This window comes from Podarcis muralis, chromosome 7 (genome assembly GCF_964188315.1).
Source record: "Podarcis muralis chromosome 7, rPodMur119.hap1.1, whole genome shotgun sequence".
NCBI classification, from domain to species: Eukaryota; Metazoa; Chordata; class Lepidosauria; order Squamata; family Lacertidae; genus Podarcis; species Podarcis muralis.
The window spans coordinates 6,393,789-6,416,112 of NC_135661.1; the positions used below are offsets into that span (position 1 = coordinate 6,393,789).

At 46.4% G+C, this 22,324-nt stretch overlaps 1 protein-coding gene across 1 annotated transcript in view; it reads right to left on the minus strand.

Moving 5' to 3' along the window:
* Nucleotides 1-22,324, minus strand: part of CAPZB (capping actin protein of muscle Z-line subunit beta) — a 60,903-nt gene that overhangs the window by 32,903 nt on the left and 5,676 nt on the right. Inside the window, exon 2 of the mRNA XM_077931094.1 lies at nt 2,738-2,827. Within this exon, the coding sequence (XP_077787220.1) occupies nt 2,738-2,827 (90 nt within the window). The remainder of the gene's footprint in view (nt 1-2,737; nt 2,828-22,324) is intronic.

A 22,324-nucleotide genomic window follows, 5' to 3' on the forward strand; every position in this document is an offset into this window, starting at 1 on the left:
CTTGAACCCCCAGTTGGCCGTGAAGCTTGAAGAACAACCATGGGCCAGTCACTGCCTCTCAGCCTAACCTACCTTGCAGGGTTGCTGTGAGGATTAAACGAGGAGGGGGAGAACCATGTACGCCATCGAGCTCCATGGAGAAAAATGTTGGATATCAATGCAATAAATAAATTATAGTGTTCAACAATGTTGTTGTTTTTAAACCAACACCTTTCAAATCAGTACTGACCAAATGTCTATGTGAACCCAGGAAGTAGGATTCAAGCACAAGAACAACTGGCATTCAGAAGCATTGTTGCAGAGGCAGAGAATAGCTATCATGGCAAGTAGCCATTATTAGACTTATCCTCCAATTTGAATTTGTCCATTCCTCTTTTAAAGCCATCCAAGTTGGTGCTCATCACTCCCTCCTGCAGGAGTGAGTTCCATAGTTTAACTACGTACTGCATGAAGAACAACCGTTAAAATGACTACTTGCCGAAACAATCCTCATATTGCAACCCTAAAAATCAGCCACCTCCTGCCCCTCTCCAACAAGCAACTTCTAAAAACCTTGCAAAGCACCCAAACGGCTGCTCCAAGCTGCCCATTTCCAAATAATTGGTAATTAAGATGCCAAGCCTGAGCGCTCCCTGCCAAGGCGGATTACTGGCACCCGCAGGCCCCGCTCCTTTCAGGCTGTGCTTTGGGGAGGCCCGTGACTGACAAGGGCTCTAATGAACTCTAATTACAGGCTCGGCAGCAGCGGCCCAAGGAAGCCACAACAGATGTGACGGGGGTGGTGGAGAGGGGTCGGCCGTGCCGCTCTGCTAATGAACAAGGAAGCGTTTGGGAGCTGATGAGGGGCAGTGACCCAGAAAGGGCCTCCACGCTCTACCCACCTCCCGCCAGGCCGTGCCCTTTTGGTTTCACGTTCAAGTTGGATATTTCCCCTTCTGTCAGCACAATTGTGTACAGAGCAAGGCACCTCATGCAGCTTGACAAACGGGAGCTGCAAGGACCTTTTGGGGGATTTATCACTAAGCAGCCTAAATGAGGCTTCCACCTTCGCATTCCACCAGTTCAGGCCCAGATATGCGGGTGGGTAGGTGCCTCAGGTAAGACGCCCTCAGTGGGCCCCCTTAACTTGTGAGGTATGCAGGCCTTTGGCCTACCTAAGCACTGCAAGCAACAAGGAAGTTATAGAAACATGGGAAGTTGCCATAAGACCCTAAAGAAGAGCCTGTTTGGTCAGGTCAATGACTCATCTGGTGGAGCTTCCTGTTCTCACAGTGGCCAAGCAGTTGCACGTGGAAAACCAGCAAGCAGGGTCAAAGTACAAGGACACTTTCTCCTGCAGTTTCCTGCAGCCAATATTCAGAAACATCGCTGCTGCCAACTGTGGAGGCCCAGCCCAGCCATTGTGGCTGGTAGCCATTGACAGCTTTACTCTCCTCCATGAATTGGTCCCATCCTTTTTTAAAGCCACCCAGTGTTATGAGAGTAGGAGAAAAACTTTTCTCTATCCACTCTCTCCATGCCATGCATAATTTTATATAAACTTCTATCCTCCACTGAGCCACTGACTGGCAGCAGCTCTCCAGGATCTCAGACAAGGGTCTTTTCGCAGCTCTGCCAAGGAGAAACATTACAAATCACTTGTAAAGATTTACAATGCCTGCTCATAGGTAAGTTAATTTCAAGGCTGTCCAAGACCACAATGCCTTTTTGTGCCACCAACGTGGATTAATCTTCGGATAGACTCCGAAGACATATTTTAAGCTACACTGGCTGGAACAGCTCTCCAAGATCTCAGGAAGGAAGAGAGATATTCGGAACACAGGAAACTGCCTTATACAATCAAGCCACACTGACTGGCTGTTGCTCTCTAGGGTTTCAGGAATCTCTCCCAGTCCTGCCTGGAGATGCCATTGGGGGTTGAACCAGGGACCTTCTGCATGCAAAATGGATGGTCTTCCACTGAGCTACAAAGTTTATAGGAATTTGGGATTCTCCTAACATAAGATGCTGCTTTATGCCAAGTCAGGGCCCTGGCACATGCTCTACCACAGAACTATGGCGTTTCTCCAATTACAGGTACAGGAACAGAGGTGTACCCTCTGGATGAGGTCACAGTGTACCTCCTGAAAACAGCAGCAGTCTCACACCAAGAGGATTAATTCAGACGTCATATTAAGGGCACTGCAGTCTTTACACAAGTCCTCAGCTACAATTCTCCCAATATCAGAGCTGTGAAATTTCAGCTACAAAATCAGCTAGCAAAGCAGAACCACAAACTACTGTTTGAAAGGGGTTTGCAAACAAAGAGTTGCCACAGTGTCTGAGGCAAGAAGCCAAAATTGCAGCCACTGCCTTACTTCTAGCATCCACTGCTCCCAAAAAGAAGTGCGTCAAGCAGATGGAAAGTGAGAGCAGACAAGCAGTTACGAACACTGATTTGCCTGCTGCAATCTGGAGCAGGTGGAAAATGAAGACAATCAACTCTAAACCATGGTTTCTCTACTGAAACCTGCTACCCTCCAGATATTGTTGTACCAGGACTCCCACCAGCTAGCTGGTCAACAGTTAGCCGCAAGGATGGAAGCTGAAGCTCAAAACATCTGGAGAGCCCCAGGCAGGGGTAAGCTGGTCTACCATGTGCCTTTACCGGGATCTAAATTGGTTGGTGCAAACAATGGTTTGGCATGAACAGGGGACATTATAACTCTGCTCTAGTTTAAGATACCCCAATACTCACCAAATCAATCAGATCACTAAGGTTCTTCTCAATCTGCTGGGGAGGCAGACGCCTCATCAAATCCAAGGCACAATCCAGCTGCTGGTCACTCTGTGGGAGGAGGAACAGAAGGGGGGGAATGTTAAATCATTCAGAGAACAGCATGAAGTTTCCTTGTACCAAGCCAGACTGAATGTTGACCCAACCAAGCCCCAGGACAGCCTACTTTGATGAACCGCAGAATCTTGGACAGATGTTATTCCCAGCCCTAGATCCTTTTTATCTATACTGTTTTGGGGAGTGAACATAATACATTCTGCATGCAGAGCAGGTGCTCTGTCACTTAGCTAAGCCTTGACCCCAGATCACTGCATTGCTGCTGAACATGGCAAACCATGTCAGTACGTTTTTCACAACTTGGGACATCTTGCACCATAAAGGAAATCATTCAATACACACTGGAAGTGAGGCTCGCTTGGCACAGCTTCGTGGCGATGGAATTATTATCTGAGGGATCACCAAATTATTGCCCAAAGGCATCCCACTTTCTGGGCTCCTGGTAACTGGCGCAATCTTGCAATTTAGGATCAAACTGAAGGAGGGAAGAGATTGCCCCTCCCAAAAAACAACAACAACCAGTTGCTCCCTTTGCCATACTTGTGACCACCAGCCACTTGAGGTCGAGTGGCCCTGCCTTCAACAGGATAGTGCCATCCCACATCTATTCTTTCTTTTAGTCTACAGTGCTTAGCTCCCAGCCTAAGCAAAGGTGAACAAGTGAAATAGGATACAGTACAGTGGTACCTCGCGTTAAGAACTTAATTCGTTCTGGAGGTCCATTCTTAACCTGAAACTGTTCTTAACATGAGGTACCACTTTAGCTTATGGGGCCTGCCGCGCCGCCACCGCGCGATTTCTGTTCTCATCCTGAAGCAAAGTTCTTAACCCGAGGTGGGTTAGCGGAGTCTGTAAGCGTCTGTAACCCGAGGTACCACTGTACAAGAAACACACACACAACTGTTGCCATTAGGAGCAACAGGGAATACAAAGGCCCATCTAGTTCAGCATCTTGTTCTCACAGCAACCAAAACAGTGCCCACACGAAGCTTATACACAGGGCATGAAGACAATGGCCTTCCCTCTCATAAGAAGAGACTTGAAGCTGAATGAGGCCAAAAGAGGTCAATCTAGCCCAGCATTCAACAGCCCACCCAGATGCCCCAAACAGCGTTTGAAATTTCCCAGGCACATTTTGCACCTGACTATCCGACACTTGAGACCATGAAGATGCCCGGGCACCAGATGCCTCCACCATCTGGAGGTGCACACCAGGGGATCCTTGGATCTTGTCTGTTTTCACACACTAGCAACACATCCTGTATAATTCTGTCCATTATATCTTACCTGCACAATCAGAATGAATTTCAGGGACCCCAAAGTCATGTTGAAAATACAGTGGTACCTCTAGATGCGAATGGGATCCGTTCTGGAGCCCCGTTCGCATCTAGAAGCAAACGTAACCAGCGATGGCACGTCTGCGCACGCACGCGTTGCTTTTCACCGCTTCTGCGCATGCACAAGCAGCAAAACCCGGAAGTAATGCGCTCCGTTACTTCCGGCTTGCCGCGGAGCGCAACTTGAACGCGCTCATCCCAAAGCACATTCAACCCGAGATATGACTGTATGACTTTTGAGCCGCCTGGCCAAAAACGGCAACTAGGCATTCTGTTTTGGTGACTGTAACCCTGGTTTAAGCAACCATTTGGCGCCTAGCTTCTATATCTGAGTTTCTATCACTGGACCCAAAGGGAAGCCCACAAGCAGGACCCAAGTGCAACGTGTGCACCTCTCTCTCTCTTGCAATTTGTCAAACCCTAGTAACTGGTTTTCAGAGGCACACAGCCTGTGACAGTGACAGAATAGTGTAACTTTATGCTGCAAGAGTACATCCAGAGGGAAGACAACTTCTGTTGATGTTGGCAGGGAGAGGGAGGCAGCACACACTTGCAGGGAGCAGCAAGGCTGGGAGCTGTGCACTTCTCCCCCCCCCCCCCATTTCAACAGGAAAGAACACAGAGCCCCAAAGATGTGCCTGCAAACTGTCCTCAGCACAGTTTTGTGGCGCCAAGGGCTCCCAGCGCACCACCTGTCATTAGCAAGCGGTGTCAGCGCTTCCTCCTTTGCAGGAGTTGGAAATGCCAACCATGGATGGAGCCTGGGAACGGATTCTTAGGTATGAATTCTTCAGAGGTCACAGCACACACACACACACACACACACACACACACACACGCACCCCTGATCATGCAGCACTTGCACTCTCTCAAAAGAGACAGGCCAAATAAACAAATGCTGACATGGCGGAAGGTGGAACCTATGGGGGCGCCTGAAGTTGAGGGTGGGGGGATACTTTTGACCAACTGTACAGAACAGGTTGCAATTGTCTTGAAAACAAGTTACCAGTCCTCAGATTTTTAATCAGCAAGAACAAACACAAATCCTTTACATGTTTATATTCATTATGTTTTAATGAAAACCACCTTCAGCTGACTGGTGGAGAGGTGGAATAAAATATAAAAACAATTCCCCCCCTCCTCTCCCCCCCCCGCCTCTTCACTCTTTTGTGTAGCAACTTGTTAGACGGTACTTGCTTCAATGTCTTAAAATATATTTGGAGAAGCAGGGGGGAAAGGGTTCCGTTAGCTGGATTTCACTGCTGCAAAAGGCAGGCTTGTAGTAGTAATTCACCTATGAAGAGCAAGAATTGCCTGCAGTTGAGCAGGAACACAGCAGCAGTGGGAGCTGCCTTTATACTTAATCAGACACTGACTGGAAGAAGCTCCTGGGGTTTTCAGACAGGAAGAGTCTCCCAATCCTATCCAGAGATTAAACCTGAGACTTTCTGAAAGCAAAGTAGATGCGCTACCACTAAGCTATGGAAAACTCTTGCAGAGTGATTTTCAAAGTGCCACAAAATGACAGAGGACCACACGGGAAATCAGGCTAGCAATTTTGGGAGGGCAGTTTGAAATGCTAGAAACGAAATATGGCACAGAGGAGTCCTAGTCTTTCACAGCAATAAGCAGATAATTGACAGTGGTCATTGTAGTTTCTTGTATACTATCAGTATTAAAAATATAATAAAAAGTTATCTACAATTAAAAAAGAAAAATCCACCTGGTCATTAGAACCTAAGAACTTAACCCTGAGTTTATTTCCTCCTCCCTCCCAGTACATTTTCCTTTTGTGCTGTAAGCCTTTTGTGATTGTAAGCCTGACGACACGGCCAGCCTGCTTTTTGTAGTGATGCATCAACTGCTCTGGGAGCCTTTTTTGGCACGATATTAATTTTTTTCTAAATAAAATAGTAAATATAACGAACAAGAAAAGGGGAAATACTGGAGGTTTGTCTCAACCCAGTTGTCATCAAACCACAAGCTTTTGTTTTTCCCCACCCCCAACGTCACTTTCAGTTTCCTATTTTACACAACCTGCAGCTGCTTACAATGTCTGAATCAGCAAACTCCAGGCCAGAACTCCAGGGAGGCAAGTGTTGTGTAGTGATTAGAGTGTTGGACTAAGACCTGGGACACCTGGTTCAAATCCCCACTTAGCCATGAAGCTCACTGGGAGACCTTGGGCCAGTCACTTCCTTTCAGCCTTTATCCTCATAACATGGTTCTGAGGATAAAGAGAACCACTTACTCTTTTCTTAAGCCCCTGAAGGAAAAGTGGGATAATACTTGTTAAAATAAGAATATAAAGAATATAAGAAAAGCCTTCCTGGATCAGCCTAATGGCTCATATAGTGAAGCATCCTGTAATCACAGTGGCCAGATGCCTGTTGGAAACACGCAAAGCTGTATTCAAGCCCAAGAACACTCTTCCTTCCTGGAGTTTCCAGAAACTGGTACTGTATTCAGAAGCATTGCTGCCTCCAATTGTGGAGGCAGACGTAACGTAACGTAACGTAACGTAGCAGATCCATGGTTTACAGTTCTGGTTTGGAGGATAAGAGCAAGCCAGAGTTTCCCATTTCATACATCAGAATAAACTATGGCTTGCATGGCAAAGAAAACAAACCATATCACTGCCCTCTAGTGTTCAAGCCTCCAGGTCATGCCATAGAAGACCATTTGAACCACTTGGTTCGGAGTCACTCTTGGTAACTAGATGAAAATCCAGGGCCAAGCTACCTGTAGAAGCAATTCCAAATTCAGGAGCCTGGACTTTTTACTTAGCACAGATGCAGAAAAGCATTTTGCTCTACTCCAGGGGTAGGCAACCTAAGGCCTGGGGGCCAGATGCAGCCCAAGTACCTTCTCAATCCGGCCTGTGGACAGTCCAGGAATCAGTGTGTTTTTACATGAGTAGAATGTGTCCTTTTATTTAAAATGCATCTCTGGATTATTTGTGGGGCATAGGAATTCGTTCATTATTTTTTTCAAAATACAGTCCAGCTCACCACATGGTCTGAGGGATGGTGGACCAGCCCATGGCTGAGAAAGGTTGCTGACTCCTGCTCTACCCTCTTCCCTGCTCATCCCCTCACAAAGGAAAAATAAACCAAAACCAAAACACTGTTTAGGTTGGCATAGGAAGATGCAACTAGCAGCTGACCCCAGAAAGAGGATCCTTCTGGCCACATACTGTCATTGCCACCCACCGCTCCTTGCAACAAGGTTTCAGAAAGCGAGCACACAGTTGCCGGGTCAGGGTCTCTGCTTCAGGATCGTGAGAACGCTAGAGGAAGCAGCTTGCCCCACCAGTGCCAGCTGGAATTGCTTAAAAAGGAGTGGAAGGGGAAAGGAGACACTAAACTTCACTGGCTGCTTCCTTAAGCACTTTCCTATGACTCAGAATTTCGGTTGGGAGAAAAAGTGTTACACATCGCTCATAAAAGATTAATGATGTGGTGCTACAGGGCTGGATCACAGGTGAGTTAAACTTCAAGACTGCCCAAGGCTACAGTGTTTTTTCATGCCACCTACACAGATCTCTGGACAGACTCTGGAACATAACTGAAACTGCTGAATATTATTCCTATCCTGGGCTGCCAGAAGCTCTCCCATATCTCAGGAAGACAGACATTTAAGGAACATAGGAAGTTGCTGGTCCATCTAGTTGAGAGCCGTAAACACTGACTGGCAGCAGCTCTCTTAAGATCTCTGGAAGAAAGATCTTAGGAACAGAGGAAACTGCCTTATACCAAGTCACATCCAGTGCTCCATGTAGCTCAGGACTGTCTAAACTAACTAGATAAAAAGGACCCCTGGACGGTTAACACCAGTCAAAGGCGACTGGGGTGCGGCACTCTTCTCGTTTTCATGCTGAGGGAGGCGGCGTTTGTCCACAGCTAGCTTCCGGGTCATGTGGCAAGCATGACTAAACCGCTTCTGAACACCGTGACGGAAGCCAGAGTGCACAGAAACACTGTTGACCTTCCCGCCATAGAGGTACCTATTTATCTACTCACACTGGTATGCTTTCAAACTGCTAGGTTGGCAGAAGCTGGGACCTTCCAATTGGCAAGCCCAAGAGGCTCAGGGGTTTAGACCACAGCGCCAACCGCATCCCAACCTAAACTAACAGTGGCTCTCTAGGGCCCTCCCAGCCATGCCTGAGGATTGAACCTTGGACCTTCTAACTGCAGGCAGAAGTTCTACAACTGAGCTACGGCCCTTCCAAGACCTGCCATGCGAGAGCCATTTGGAGCTGAACCAAAGACTTTTGGTGTGCAAAGCATTTCAAGTTTCTAGCCCAGGGGTCAAGCACCTATGTGATTCTTGAACCCTATCACCCATCAGCCCCGGGGAGCATGGCCAGTGGTCAGGAAGGATGATGGTAGTTGGCGTCTAGCAAAATGTGTTTCCCCTTCCCAGTTCTAGCCCATCAAGCATCAACACAAGACAAGAACAAGGCAGTTCAATGACAATGCTGAATGGTAAGGAAGAAAAGGCAAGTAATGCACACAATCCAATGTGCACTCTTCAGTAAGTTTTCTTCCCCACTATTTCTTTATTTCAGAGAACCAGAATAGTGTAGCAGAGCAAGGCGAGACTGGACACAGATACAAGCTTGAGAGTGTGCAAAAAAACACACCAGATGGCGTATTTGAAGCAAGAAGAGTGAGTTAAGAAGTTGGGCTTCAGGGACCTCTCTGCCATCCCCCATGACTACTGTGGGGACAGGGCGGGGAGCTGTTCTGTAACTCAAGCAAAACTACTCAAATTTGCATTATTTCAACAGAAATAACTTCTGTTGTTGGTGCAAAATTTAGATCTCCTCAATCTTGCAAGTGAGTCTCCAAAGTTACTAATCTTCATGACCACACATATCTGGCCATTCATCGCACACTGAAGCCCTGAATGGAGAAAACCACAAATTGTCTTCCAATTACAAAACTGCCTTGACTATGGTTCACTCTGGGTTGCCTTCTGATATATAATTTTGACCTTTCCCCCGCCCAGCACACACACAGAGTTTCTGAACACGCCCTCACCTGCCAACAGAAACTGAACTGGACTTAATGCTTGCATTACCCACCAACACCGTGGCCCTTCAGGGCATTTCCTCCTGCCCCAGAGTGCAGGGAATAAGAAAAAACAACCCTTTGCTCCACAAAAAGGCAACTGCGGAGCTCTGCATACCAATCCCAGTGTGGGCTGCAAAGCAAGCCAAGATCTCCAAGGCTTTGGGATTTTCAGAGCATGTGGGCAATTTTCCATTGCTCGCATCTTCACCCCAGGAGCGAACTGCCGTGACAGGAGTGGGGAGTGCAGAGGGGATGTTCTAAATGAACTTCTTATTTTACAATTCCAGTCACTCCAGGATGGAGAGATCTGAGAGCCTAGAGCTAACGGGAACCCTCAGCCAAGGTAAATCTCCTTTAATAAACCTCCTGCAAAGATGCTTTCACTCCTTGGGATCTTCACTCTGACATCTGCTTTGTTACCAGCTCCCCTTCTACTTAATATATTCTTGCTTTGCTTTCCGTGAATCCTACAAGACTGAAAAATTCAGGGCTATCTGTGTGAAGTTCTCTCTCTCTCTTTCTTTACAAAGGAGAGAAACAACTTCAAGGACATAACAGCAGTGAAAGCACGTGCTGTCTAAAGCTGTGGCTGTCACAGAGTGAAACACCATTTTTATCGCCATGTCAACTTGCTACAAAAGCATGCAAATGTTTGAGTTTTGGAGAACACCCCAGGAGGCACAAAGGATGGGTAAACTATGCGCCCGAGGACACACACACGGGTGTACACATGGTATAACAATATGCTACAACTTCCTAAATAACATTTGACAACAAATCCAACATTTACTTTCTGAAACCCTGAAGAGTTCTCCAAGCTGAATCAAATTGCTCACTATTTCGTGACATTTTGGTTGGTTCTAAGAAAAGACAGTAGATTTTAGAACTTCCCTTTCAGATGAAATATGGCTTGTGCATTGTCTTGCAGATGGAACGTAAGAACAATGTTACCTTTGACGTTCCAGCAGTGACCAAAATCTGCTGACCAAAACAGAGAAATTCTCCCCAGAGCCAATATCTCCCCACAGCCCCAGACCAGAATTTTATGCTACATGCTCCCTCTAGACAGGCTGAGGTTGGGAGAGAGGACGGCATTCTCTTTGACCCTGCATCTTCTGTGTTTCTGTTTATCTTCTGCATAATAAAAGGGATGTTGATTATTTGTACAACTTGTCATTAACCGTAACTGTGCAATTTGGCTGCTTTCATCCAGTGCCAAGGAGACCCACGGACTATAAACTTGACCGAAAAGAAGGATCCATTACCCAATAAGCGTGGCGTCAGGAGGAAGGAACAAGTGACATCAATAGCTTAAGCAGGGGGAGGAACTGCATCTCTCCCCTGCATTTTACTAAGATGTTTGGCTAGCAATTAATGCTTTCGCCAGGGGCATTTGCTGCACATGTCTCTGCCCTCATAGCTTACGGGGCGTGTAACTTAGTCCAGCCAACAAATCATCAACTACTTACTGGCAAAACAGAATGAAAAAGGTTTCCTATGCCTCTGCAGCAGCAAGATAGCACCAAGGTTGCCTTGATTGTCATGCAGCAGGTTATGACTCAGTTGTATGGATTGCAGTATTTGTACTATGAACACAATTTTGTGTGTTTATGAAGGCCTGCTATGTGATGACCTACCTTGCACACAGACTTGTCCAAATAACCCTACTGCATGAGCGGGAAACCCTTTTTTAACCTGAGGGCCACATTCTATCACGGGGAACCCTCCAGGGGCCACATGCCAGCGATGGCTGTGGTCAGAAGCAAAAATGGCCAGAAGAATGGATGTGATTTCTTTTGGTACAGCACACACTACACTCCAACCACATAAAAGCAGAAAGTTTCCACACATATTTGAGGCCTCAATCGAAGCAAGCAACTGGCATAACCACAGCTTTAAGGATACAGTCCAGCCAGGCAAAAGCACTCACAGAGGCCACAGATAGAGGGTCAGTGAGTGGCATGCCTTGGGGAGAACCCTGAGGACCAGGCAGAGAAGCCTTGGGAACCACATGTGGCCCTTGGGCCTGAGGCTCCCTAGTCCTGCCCACATCTGTTGGTTAGTTCTTGTGTGATGTCTTTGGAATTCCCTGCCTACTAATATTCAGCAAAGCTCCTTTCTTGTGCTATTTTAGATGCCTGCAATTCAGTTTATTTCAGCCAGTCTATAATTTAGTTACATATATTTGGTTGTTTTTTTTAAAAAAATCTACTGATTTTATCTGTATATCACTGGTGATTGTTTTCCTGTTTTATGCACATGGCTTATGGGCATTTCTTAAACAAGATATTGCACTATATTTTTTGCTCTATAAGACGCACCAGACCACAAAACGCACCTAATTTTTGGAGGAGTAAAACAAGAAAAAAAATATTCTGAATCTCAGAAGCCAGAACAGCAAGAGGGATCGCTGCGCAGTGAAAGCAGCAATCCCTCTTGCTGTTATGGCTTCTGGGATAGCTGCGCAGCCTGCATTCGCTCCGTAAGACGCACACACATTTCCCCTTACTTTTTAGGAGGGGAAAAGTGAGTCTTATAGAGCAAAAAATACGGTAACTAAGGCTAAGTACATGTAGTTGAAATAGTGTGTATATACTTTCTTCCCCTGCTTACTCCTGCCTCCCTTACCTTCTACCCTCTGTTTCCCTCATGTCTATTTCTAGGCCGCAAAAACCTTGGAACACAGACATGCTCTCTTCTTGTTTGGAAAGCAACATTTCAGAGGGCACTAGCGAACAGGTTTGTGGTCATAATGCATTCCACCAGGATGCCTCAGAGGGAGGGATGGGAAGCAGGGCTTCATTCATCAGCTTTGCTGAAAGGCCAGCTACTGCCCCCTGAATTGTTTCTATGCCAGCTAGTCATTATAAGAAAATTACTATTTAAATACTGATGCCCCAGTTTGGTTTCTTCCTCTGCCTTCCCTGCCCCTTCTTCCCTTTTGTGTTGTGCTTTTCCGACCTTAAGCCTGCAAGACTCTCTCGTTTTAACTGGCCAAAGAGCAGGATACCAAAGCTCTAAACAAAATAATAAAGTAAGATAAATGCTTTATTTTGGTACTGCTTTTATCCATGGTCCAGATAAATATCTGACAAGAGTAGAATTCCAAGCAAGGAACATGACCAAAGAAGGTTATCACTGCCCAGTTCAGAACGGCATCAGTAGACAAGCATGAACTCAATGAATTGGCTTATTAAGCAGGAAGCTTGGAAATTATGTTTTATGCTCCCTCTTACGTGTTCCCCTTTTCACCACAAGCCACCCCCCAAAATACAGTGCCAGACACTTTCACAGCAAAATATCAGCATTTTATTAAAGCAGCTATGGTATGTTCCTGGAATGTATGTATAGAGAAGCTGAAATTTGATGGGGGGGGGGAGGAGGAAAGAGACAAATAATCTAGGAACTTGAAAGATAAGAAGCAGAGGGGAAAATAGTTGCTTGAGCCACTGGCTGCAGTAAAAGCATTCAATCAAGGCAAAACAAGTTAAAATACTGTGTTTCAAATGAATGCTACAAAAAAAAGAGAAACCCCACTGCATGCAATTTGCATTCATAGCAACTGCATTTTGCAGAAGCCAGGATATTTTAGCAGCCACTAAAGAGAGGAAGGAAATGGCATCAACAGGCTGGGATGCTGCATAGAAATAAGCCCCAACAAGACACATGGTGTGTGCGCATGCCACATTTCTGCAGAAGCCTTAAATCGACCTTCTTAAGAATCTCAGCTTTCAAACCAAGTTTCTGTCCCTTACTGTGACAGTTAACAGGCAGCCAACATAACATTAAAAAAGCATATAGTCTGGTCTGGCTGTAACCAGCATGTAAGAGACACTACCTGGATGTGCAAGGTATATATACCAGTGGTTCCCAAAGTGGGCAGTACTACCACTGGTGGGGGGGGGGCAGTGGGATTACCCAGATGGGCACTAAGAGGCAAGGGGAGTGAAATGCTGATGACCTTGAAAAACTGGTATTACTAGATCAGGTTCACCCATTTTATTGAATTGGACTTTGAATAAATGTGCAATTAACTGATACACTTCTGAATTTTATTGTGCCAAGTATGTTCCTTAGTGGATTGTGCCAATACATTGAATAATGTTTTTTGTAGTGTATGGCAGCAGTTGCTGGGAATGAGTTTATGGAACCCAAGCAGTGTTAGAAATTCCCATGGTGCCAGGCGCTTTTTTGCAATTGGCACTGATCCAATTACTACCATGTGGCGATCTCTGGATGCTGGGTTGGATGCTGGGACATCTTCATCTGGCTACCCTCTCCAGCTTTCTTAAGCAGGTAAGTAGAACAGCTTCCTTATTGCATTTATATCCCACCGTTTCCTACAAGAAGTACATGACTCACCACCTCCTCAGTTAAACCCTACAATGACCCTATGAGGTAGGTTAGGCTGAGACTGGCCCAAGGTCACCCAGTGAGCTTCATGACTGAGTGGAGGTTTGAGCACTGATCTTCACGGTCCTAGATTGACACACTAACCACTACACTAGACTACTTCTTCTACAAGGCAGCTGCATAAATCAAGTAGGTAAATAAATACGGGGAAAGCCAAATGTCACTTAGAGAAGGATCTGAAATATTTTCCCTGAAGCTTGAATTTGCTTTATTCTGGATTGCTTTTATTTGATGTTTTAATGTGTTATGGAACAAGATTTTTTTCTGTAAAATATAAAGCGGTATAGAAATAAAAAATCATCATCATCATGGTGGGGGGGAAATGGTGCCTAGACACTGTGCTGGTAACCATAACCTAAGCTTAAAGTGCCATTTGGCGATTAGCTTAAATATCTGACACTGAACCCAAGGGGGCAGTGGCCTGAGAAAGTTTGGGAACCACTAGCCTAGAGTTTGGCTTCACACCATGGCAAGCCTGAAAACTGACAACACCCACCCACCCACCCACACAAGCATGCTATTTCTGGGTAGGCATCAGCTGAGGTACAAGACCTGGGGCTCAAAGCAATCCATTTTGTTTTGCAGCAAAATCCTGCAATATAGAGATTTGTGCATTTACTCCCCACGCAAAGGAGAGCTGAACGAGAGACTGTTTTGATTTGCAGCTAAAATGAAAATATGGATGCCTCCCCACCATTTCCGCTAAGTCTCAGGACAGAGGAAGTTTGTATCCCCTCTGGTTGGTTGGCTGGCTTGGCTTTCTTACAAAGCCTGGGACAGATTTACGATACTACCCATAAGCGTAGCAGTGGCGGCCGCCCAGAGACTTCAGCAGACATTAGCCAGTTCAGCCCTGCTGTGGCAGAGACAGCCTCGGCTCCCCTTCCCACTCACAGCTTTTAACCACCATGGTTGTTGAGGGTGGAAGCTCTGTTGTCAGAGCTTCCACCTGCCAGAGCGGATGTGTTTACAAGAAACAGGATTAACTTCACGAAGTCTCCCTATAAATTTGTTTTCCAAACACTGAGTCTTTTTTCAAAAGAAAAAGTTGGGGATTATACTTGGACGAGGAATGCTAAAAGGAATACTAGCTCACTTTGGGAGTTCACACACAGAGAGAGGATCAGGTTTTCCCCATTCAATTCAATACCACTGGCCACAAGCAGGGAGAGAGTGCTGTTGTTGCATTCAGGACCTGCTTGCTGGCTTCTTTTTGGGCCACTGTGAGAACAGGATGCGAGGCGAGCAAACTCTTGCACTCATACCTTGGAACTAATAACAACTGTATAAGTTTATCTGCAAGGCTGGTAAGACCGGCTTCTGTGTCACTGTGACAACAGCAGCTGACATTGCACTAATCCCTTCCTCCTCACACCTCTACACATCTAAAACCACAAACAGGGGCTGTCAGGCACCTCCTGTGCTGCTACATCAGAAGTGGCACACGCACACACTATTGCATGTTGTCATCAGGTCCCTGTTCATGGCAACAGAGGAACTTCTCCAACTGTGTGACAGGCCAGCTCCATCAGGCCTCCTCTTCCTCAACTGTCATCTGAGGGCAGCCATTCCATCAGAAGGCCTCAGACAGAATGGAAGAGGGGCTCGTTCAATCAGCTTTGCCAAAAGCCCAGCTCCATCAGGCATCTCCTGCCCCCAAACTGTGCCAGCTCGTCATTATAAGAACAGCAGCTTAAGAATTGGTGGTCTGAGTTTGATTTCCCCCCTTACCTCCCTGTCCCTTTCCCCTTGTGTGTCATGTTCCTTTTAGACTGTCAGCATGGAGGGACTGTCCTGTTTTAATTGAATGCACCTAAGCCACTCTGAAAGCCCTTTTGGCTGAAGAGCAGGATAGAAAAAGAAGAGCACAGTGTAAACTGGATAGCCTGCGCTGAAAGGAAGTTGGAAGCTATTCTGGTTGAGGAAAAAGTCCATGCTAGTACAGAGAAAGCCCATTATTCTAAATCCAGCTCTAGGAGAATGGGTCCAGCGTGCTCTGTTCTCAACACAGGGTAGCAACAGACCCCTCTGGGCTCCTCATTTGGCACCTATCCCACATACAGTCCTCAAGCTACATTGACCCCCTCAGTCTTCTTTTTTAAAAAGGACTTTAGAAGCAGCTGCTGTGCCTCTTCCCTCATCCACCTGGTATTTTACAGATCTACATCTGGGGCGTTGATATGATCTTCTGTTGGCAGGCAAGCAAAACAAAACTCAGAGGGGGCAAGGGAAGAGTAGAACTAAAGGCAATGCTAGCTTGAAACAAAGCTTGTTCTGGGAAGTTGCCAAGAAGTTTATCACAAAATCCTAACTGGCCCAACCCTCCGAAAGCAAACAGACAGAGAGGCCCAAGACTTACAGTGTGCTAAAACACAACAGCCTTGAACCCAAGGAGCCAACACTGAACCTGAGATCTTGTTTCTGCCCTGTGAAGTAAGGCCTGGTGTTAAGAGTAGAAGAGTCTGGATGCTGGATCAGGCTACTGGCCTTTCTAGTCAAACATCCTGATCTTGCAGTGGCCAACCAGATGCCCCAATGGGAAGCCCCAAAGCAAGACCTGAGCACAACAGCAACCCTGCCCTGCTGCAGTTTCCATCAAATCTTATTCAGAAGCAATGCTGCCTCCAAGTTGTGGAGGCAGGGAACAGCCATCATGTAGCCACCTATAGCCTTGTTCTCCCATGAATTTTAGTGCTGTGACAAAGTCCTTCCTTTTGTTTGCCCTGAATCCTCCAACATTCAACTACAGTCATACCTCGGGTTAAAGTAGCTTCAGGTTGAGCGTTTTCGGGTTGTGCTCCATGGCGACCCGGAAGTAACAGAACGCATTACAGTTCGCCGCTCACGCAGACGCTCAAAATGACGTCACGTGCATGCGTGCACAGCAAATTGTGACCCGCACAGACGCGGGTTGTGTTCGCTTCAGGATGCGAACGGGGCTCCGGGATGGATCCCGTTCACATCCAGAGGTACCACTGTACATTGGATGTTCATGAGTTCTAGTATTATGAGAGATGGGGAAAGACTGTAAGAAAGAAGGAAGGTAGGTGCACGGGTGGGGTGGGGGGAGTGGCTGAGGTTGACAAGGTAGTGAGCCAGCCTCCATTGTTCAGAAGGCTTGGAAGGGGGTGGAAGTGAGAGCTCTCACAAGCCTAATGTAAGCCAAAATTGCCCAAACAAGTGCCCCCAAATGCCAACTCCCTCCAGTGTGCCAGTAAATGAAGGAGAAGTGTGTGGAGAGCTGCCAAGGCATCAGTTGCCAGCAGGCTTAATGTATGCCCATCCTCTTATTGTCAGCTGCACCCTGGCACTGCATTAAGAGACCAGCTCCAGGCCCTGCCAAAACCTTATTACTGCCACCAGCGCTCTCTGGCCTGGCATTGGCTCCCGCAGTTCCATTTCTGTCTTGGCTTTTCTCGACTTCCCCCCTCAAAGCCTAGGGTTATATTTCCGACGCCTGCAGCGCGGAGACGCAGCAAGAGAGCCCAGCTAAAAAGCCACAGACATTGGTCCTCCAGATACTTTTCTATTTCTGGTATGCACCAGTGTGCAAAAAATAAAACTGGGGAAGGCAGGTAGCTGGAGATCAGTTTCAAGCTCAGTAACACAGTCCGCGTAAGAAGGAAAGAGTTGGGGGTCGGGGCAGGGCGGGGGTAAGGATAGCAGATACCCTAGAGAAATATCAGGGAGGTTTCATTTACAGCGCAGTTTTTAAAAGTTACTTGCAGGCAGTTTCTAAACAGTAATGAGGAAGTTATGGGCTGGGGAGCCAGATTAGAATGTTTGCCATGGAACAAGAACAGCAATGCCTCCCTCGGGTTCTGAATCCAGTATCAAACATCTATGAGCAGTAGGTATTAAGGTGAGCCTGGACTCTGCCCGAGTCTGTTGGCAATGCCAGGCCTCAGCTCAAGGCACATATGCATGATAATGCACATAAATGAGAAGAATGGCTCAAGGTAGTGTCCCTCCCTCTCCCCTGAGGAACAACACACTCTGCCTGCCTCTGAACATGGAAGTTCCACTTTGCCATCAGAGCCAATCCCTATTAGCAGACTTCCCTTGCACTATGAATTTGTGGAGTCCTCCTTTTCAAAACAAGCAACTATCACAACTGGGGGGTGACTGCAGCAGTTGGCATTGGTTTAGCCACTCTTCCCATGCAGCTGTTTCCTTACTGCATTTATATCCCACCCCTTTCTCCTCATTTAATCCCCACAACAATCCTGTGAGGTAGGTTAGTTTGAGTGGCAGTGGATGGCTTGAGGTCAGCCCCTGAGCTTCATGGCCAAGTGAAGATTAGAACCCTGGCCCTAGTCCAACACTCTAACCTCTACGTCACACTGTTGGGAGCGCCAGAGGAAGGCCTCACTCATTTTTCAGCACCTGGAGCCTCACTAAATCAGACACAGCAAACACCTCAAAGACCCCAAAAGACTCCCAGGGTCTGTCACACATGACCTAACTGAGCAGACCATTCTTAATTTCCGCACACATGCACTCCTTGCTTTTTAAAAAGCAAGACATCTGGCTTCCTCTTCCAACATTTCAAGAGGAACTCCGCTAACCCGTTGACTAGGAAACCAAGTGCAAATTGTTCAGTTCCGTCGTCAATCATGCTTGGCAAGCATCAACACGGCATATGGTACAGAGAAGAGCAAAGAGGGTGGGGAACCTGGGATGTACCACGCAGAAAACCCCTTTAAAGCCTGGAGATAATGTGTACAACTGAACACACACAGAGGTGCTCTTGAGCTTAACCCCGTTAACTAGAACCCTGAGAGCTTCCATCCATCCTCAAAAAAACCATGTTCCCACACTATCTTTCTTAAACACATCTTGCTTGCTTAGACATTGTACCATGCTTGCAAAATGATTCAAGCACAAAGGTTAGTCCACATGCACAGTGGTTCTCCTTTACAAAAAATATATGCTATGGTCCGCAGCATAACAGAATGGAGATTTGTCTTAGGAGGCAGCTGCTTCACACATCCTGGGTGAGTGCTGCTGATTGCACAAGCTGGAGGTACCACATGCAGCTAGCTGCTTTATGGCTAGGAAGAGTCGTACAGGGCTAGCTAGGAAGGGATCTGGTCGATTTCTCCAGCATGCCCAGACACTGCTTTAAAGCACAGTTTGCTGCAGCCTCCTCACTTAATTAGCATCCTCAAGTTGAAAGTTGGACAACGCCCCCAGGAGGGAAGCAGCAGGGACCACCTCAAAGTACAAAGGCCACATGGCTATAACTACAGCTCTCTGAATCCTGACTCAGTGTTTCAAACCACCACACCACCCACTTCCCTCAGGATTTAGTTTTTCTTACCAATTTGGGACAAACGTACAAGCTTCAGTTCTGAAATTTTAGGACTTATTTACCAGTCATTATTGTGATTAGTGGGTTAGTTGTGCTCACAAGCATAACAGTCTTTCAGATTCACAGTGCTTTCTGTCAGCTCCCATGCACGTAATCCTATTCTATGGACTGGGCCCCTGGGCCATAAAATGGCTTGGCCTGTCTGCAGTAGGGGCATGGTTTGAACCCACATTCAAATTTAAAAGTGCTCTCTACTTTTCAATTGGTGACAATGAATTCTTTTGTGCAGAGGCTTATAGAATCATAGAACTATAGGGTTAGAAGGAATCCCAAGGGTCATCTAGTCCAACCCCCTGCAAGACAGGAATCACAGCTAAAGAATCCCTAGCAGATGGCTATCCAATCTCTGTTTAAAAACCTCCCATGAAGGAGAGTCTGTTCCACTGTCAAACAACTCTTACTGTCAGGAAGTTCTTCCTTATGCTTCTTACTGAATCTTGCAAAAGAAGTTCTAGGAACATGCTGAGAGCTCTCTGCAACTTACTGCTACTCCTTATAGGGGCCATCTTGAGCTGCACATTATGAGAATCAGCGAAGAACCCAAACTGTAGGGAGGCAAAATTCATTACCTGACTAGGCTTCCACCCAAGACTTTACAAAAAACACACAACAACTTCAGTTTTCAACAGTGCTGCTACAGAAGAGCACCAGCAACAGGGCCAGACAGGCTTCTTTCGGGAGGGCATTCCACAACAGTGGCACCACAACTGAACAGGTCACACCCTTGTTTCCACCAGAGTTATGCTCTGCCTCCACAGGCAGAAATGCTTCTGAATGTTGCTGGAAACAACAGGAGGAGAGAGGGGTCTTATGCCCAGATTTTGCTTGAGAGTTTCTAACAAGGGCATCTGGTTGGCCACTGTGAGAAAAGGATGCTGGACAAGATGGGCCAATGGCCTGATCTATTAGATTCGTCTTATGCACAGTACATTTTGCCCAGCCCAACACTCTGGCAGCCACATACTAGGCCAGTGAAGGTTTCCAAATGTTAGCCACATGTGAAACACACTGCGGCAGAAGTCCCAACCCGGTTGATACTGAAGAATGAGTGACCACAGTAGTTCTATCTCCTGAAAGACCAGCCTAAGGTGGTAAAAGGCATTCCTGACCACCCACTTTGACATGAGCCATAAACACAAGGTTCCCAAAAGAATTTTGTAAGTTAAGATAGGTGTTGGCAATGTAACACTGAAAAGGCCTTTTTGAGGCATATTATGTGTTTGACCAAACTGCGGGAGGTAGTGGAGGACAGAGGTGCCTGGCGTGCTCTGGTCCATGGGGTCACGAAGAGTCGGACACGACTAAACGACTAAACAACAACAAATGTGTTGGGCATGTGCTGTGGAGATATTGTTCATATTCACTTTGTCTTGGGGAAATCCTTGATTTTCACCGATGCTTCTGTGGTGTAGGAACTAACAAATAGCCAGCAAAGGTGGGTTCTGCAAGCCCTTATAGTGACCAAGGGACTTGTACTGTAAGGACAAATGTTCACCATCAGTCATCCAGCCATTTTAAAATCTCACTCTCCTTTCTAGGTCTGAACACATAGCTTATAACAATCAATTCCATTTAGATACGTATTTGGAATGCTTATATTAATGCAGTTTTATAAATTATCATTTGTTTTTACTTTTTCTGTTATAACTACAAATGGAAATGTGGGAACTTAGGGTTCCCTCAAGCTGCTAATACCTGGTGTGCCGCTTTTAATATTATATTTTACATTGTTGACCCCACCCTGGCACCTTGTGCCGAAGGGCAGGCTAATTAGTCTAACAACATCCACAACCCACATTCTGGGAATGAGTTCACTATTAGCATATATGAATACTGGGTTTGGGGACAAAGTGCTGATGAGGGCTATTACCTCACTGAGCCCTCCTTGTAGCCTCTGATGGAAGCATTCATCTGCCTGCTATGGGAAATAGGATACCAAAGAAGATGGACCTTTGGTCTGATCCATCAAGATTGCTCTTAAATCTGGGGGCAAGCATTCTAAATAAGGGATAGTGAACCTAGTGCCCTTCACAGATGTTGCTGAACTACAGCACCCATAATCCCTGGTTACTGGCAATGTTGGGCAGGGCTGATGGGAATTGGAGTTCCCAGCAACATCCGGAGGGCACCACTTTGGTTACCTCAGACCCAAATCCTACTCCAGCCAAGAATAGGAAAAGCCAAAGAAATGACAGGTGCTCTTAATAAACCTTGGCTTGTGTGCCCAAGTCCTCTTGCTCAGTCCTTGTGCAGTTTTGGGCTTTATTTGCCCCCTTAAAAAATTCCCCTGAGTTTTTTTGGGTTTTTCCTGTACTTCTGCAAGCACACAATGTGTCCCCCACCAGAGATACTATCCCTCCCCCAACACTCAATGGGAAACATTTCTGTGGAATTAAAAGCTGGCAAACAGTGGGAAGTGGTACACTTAGGGCAAAGACTCACATAGAGTTGCAGCAGCAGCCTTCTTTGTAGGCAGTGCTGTGAGTGCTCAAATACAACTTTGAGGTGCTTTGTTGTACTCCAGCACACACTTTGGAGAAGAACTGGTACAGACGAAGATGTTTTGTGCACTGAAAATTCACACGCACCAAGGCAACTGTGACAACCACTGCCAGCACATTCACAGGACAAAGTGCTTTTCGCCAGCTAGCACACCAACAGCAGCTTCCCCCTGGTCAGAGATGGTCTTGCCACTATTATCAGCCTGTGAACATCAAGACTTGACTACAGCTGCACATTACAGTGGAATGGAAGGTGGTGGACTCTCATTCATTGGAAGTTTTTAAGCAGAAGTGGAATGGCCACCTGCTTTATTTAGAACACCTTGGATTGAATCCCTACTAGACCACGAAGTTCACTGACCTTGGGCCAGTCACTACCTCTCAGCCTAACCTACCCAACAGGGCTGTTTTGGGGATTATATGAGAAGGAGGAGAGCCATGTACCCTCCTTGGAGAAAACGGTGGGATATAAATGCAATAAATCAATAATAATAGGTTAAAAAAAACACCGGATGAAAGGCAGAATAATGAAGAAAATGAATATGCCACACTAGGGTAACTACACTCTTGGTCTAGACAGAAGCAGAGAACACCCATGGGACTTGGCGCCTCTTCCTTGGAACACTTCCTCACTCTCCATTTCTAGGGTGCCAAGTCAGCTGGGGAGGAGGAGAGAAACAGAAGCAACGCCTGCTGACAGCCCCCATCTCCTCCAAAAGGAGCCATTCCTATGGGCAAGTACAGTATCAAGCACTCTAAAAATAGACAAGCGCCACATTATACTG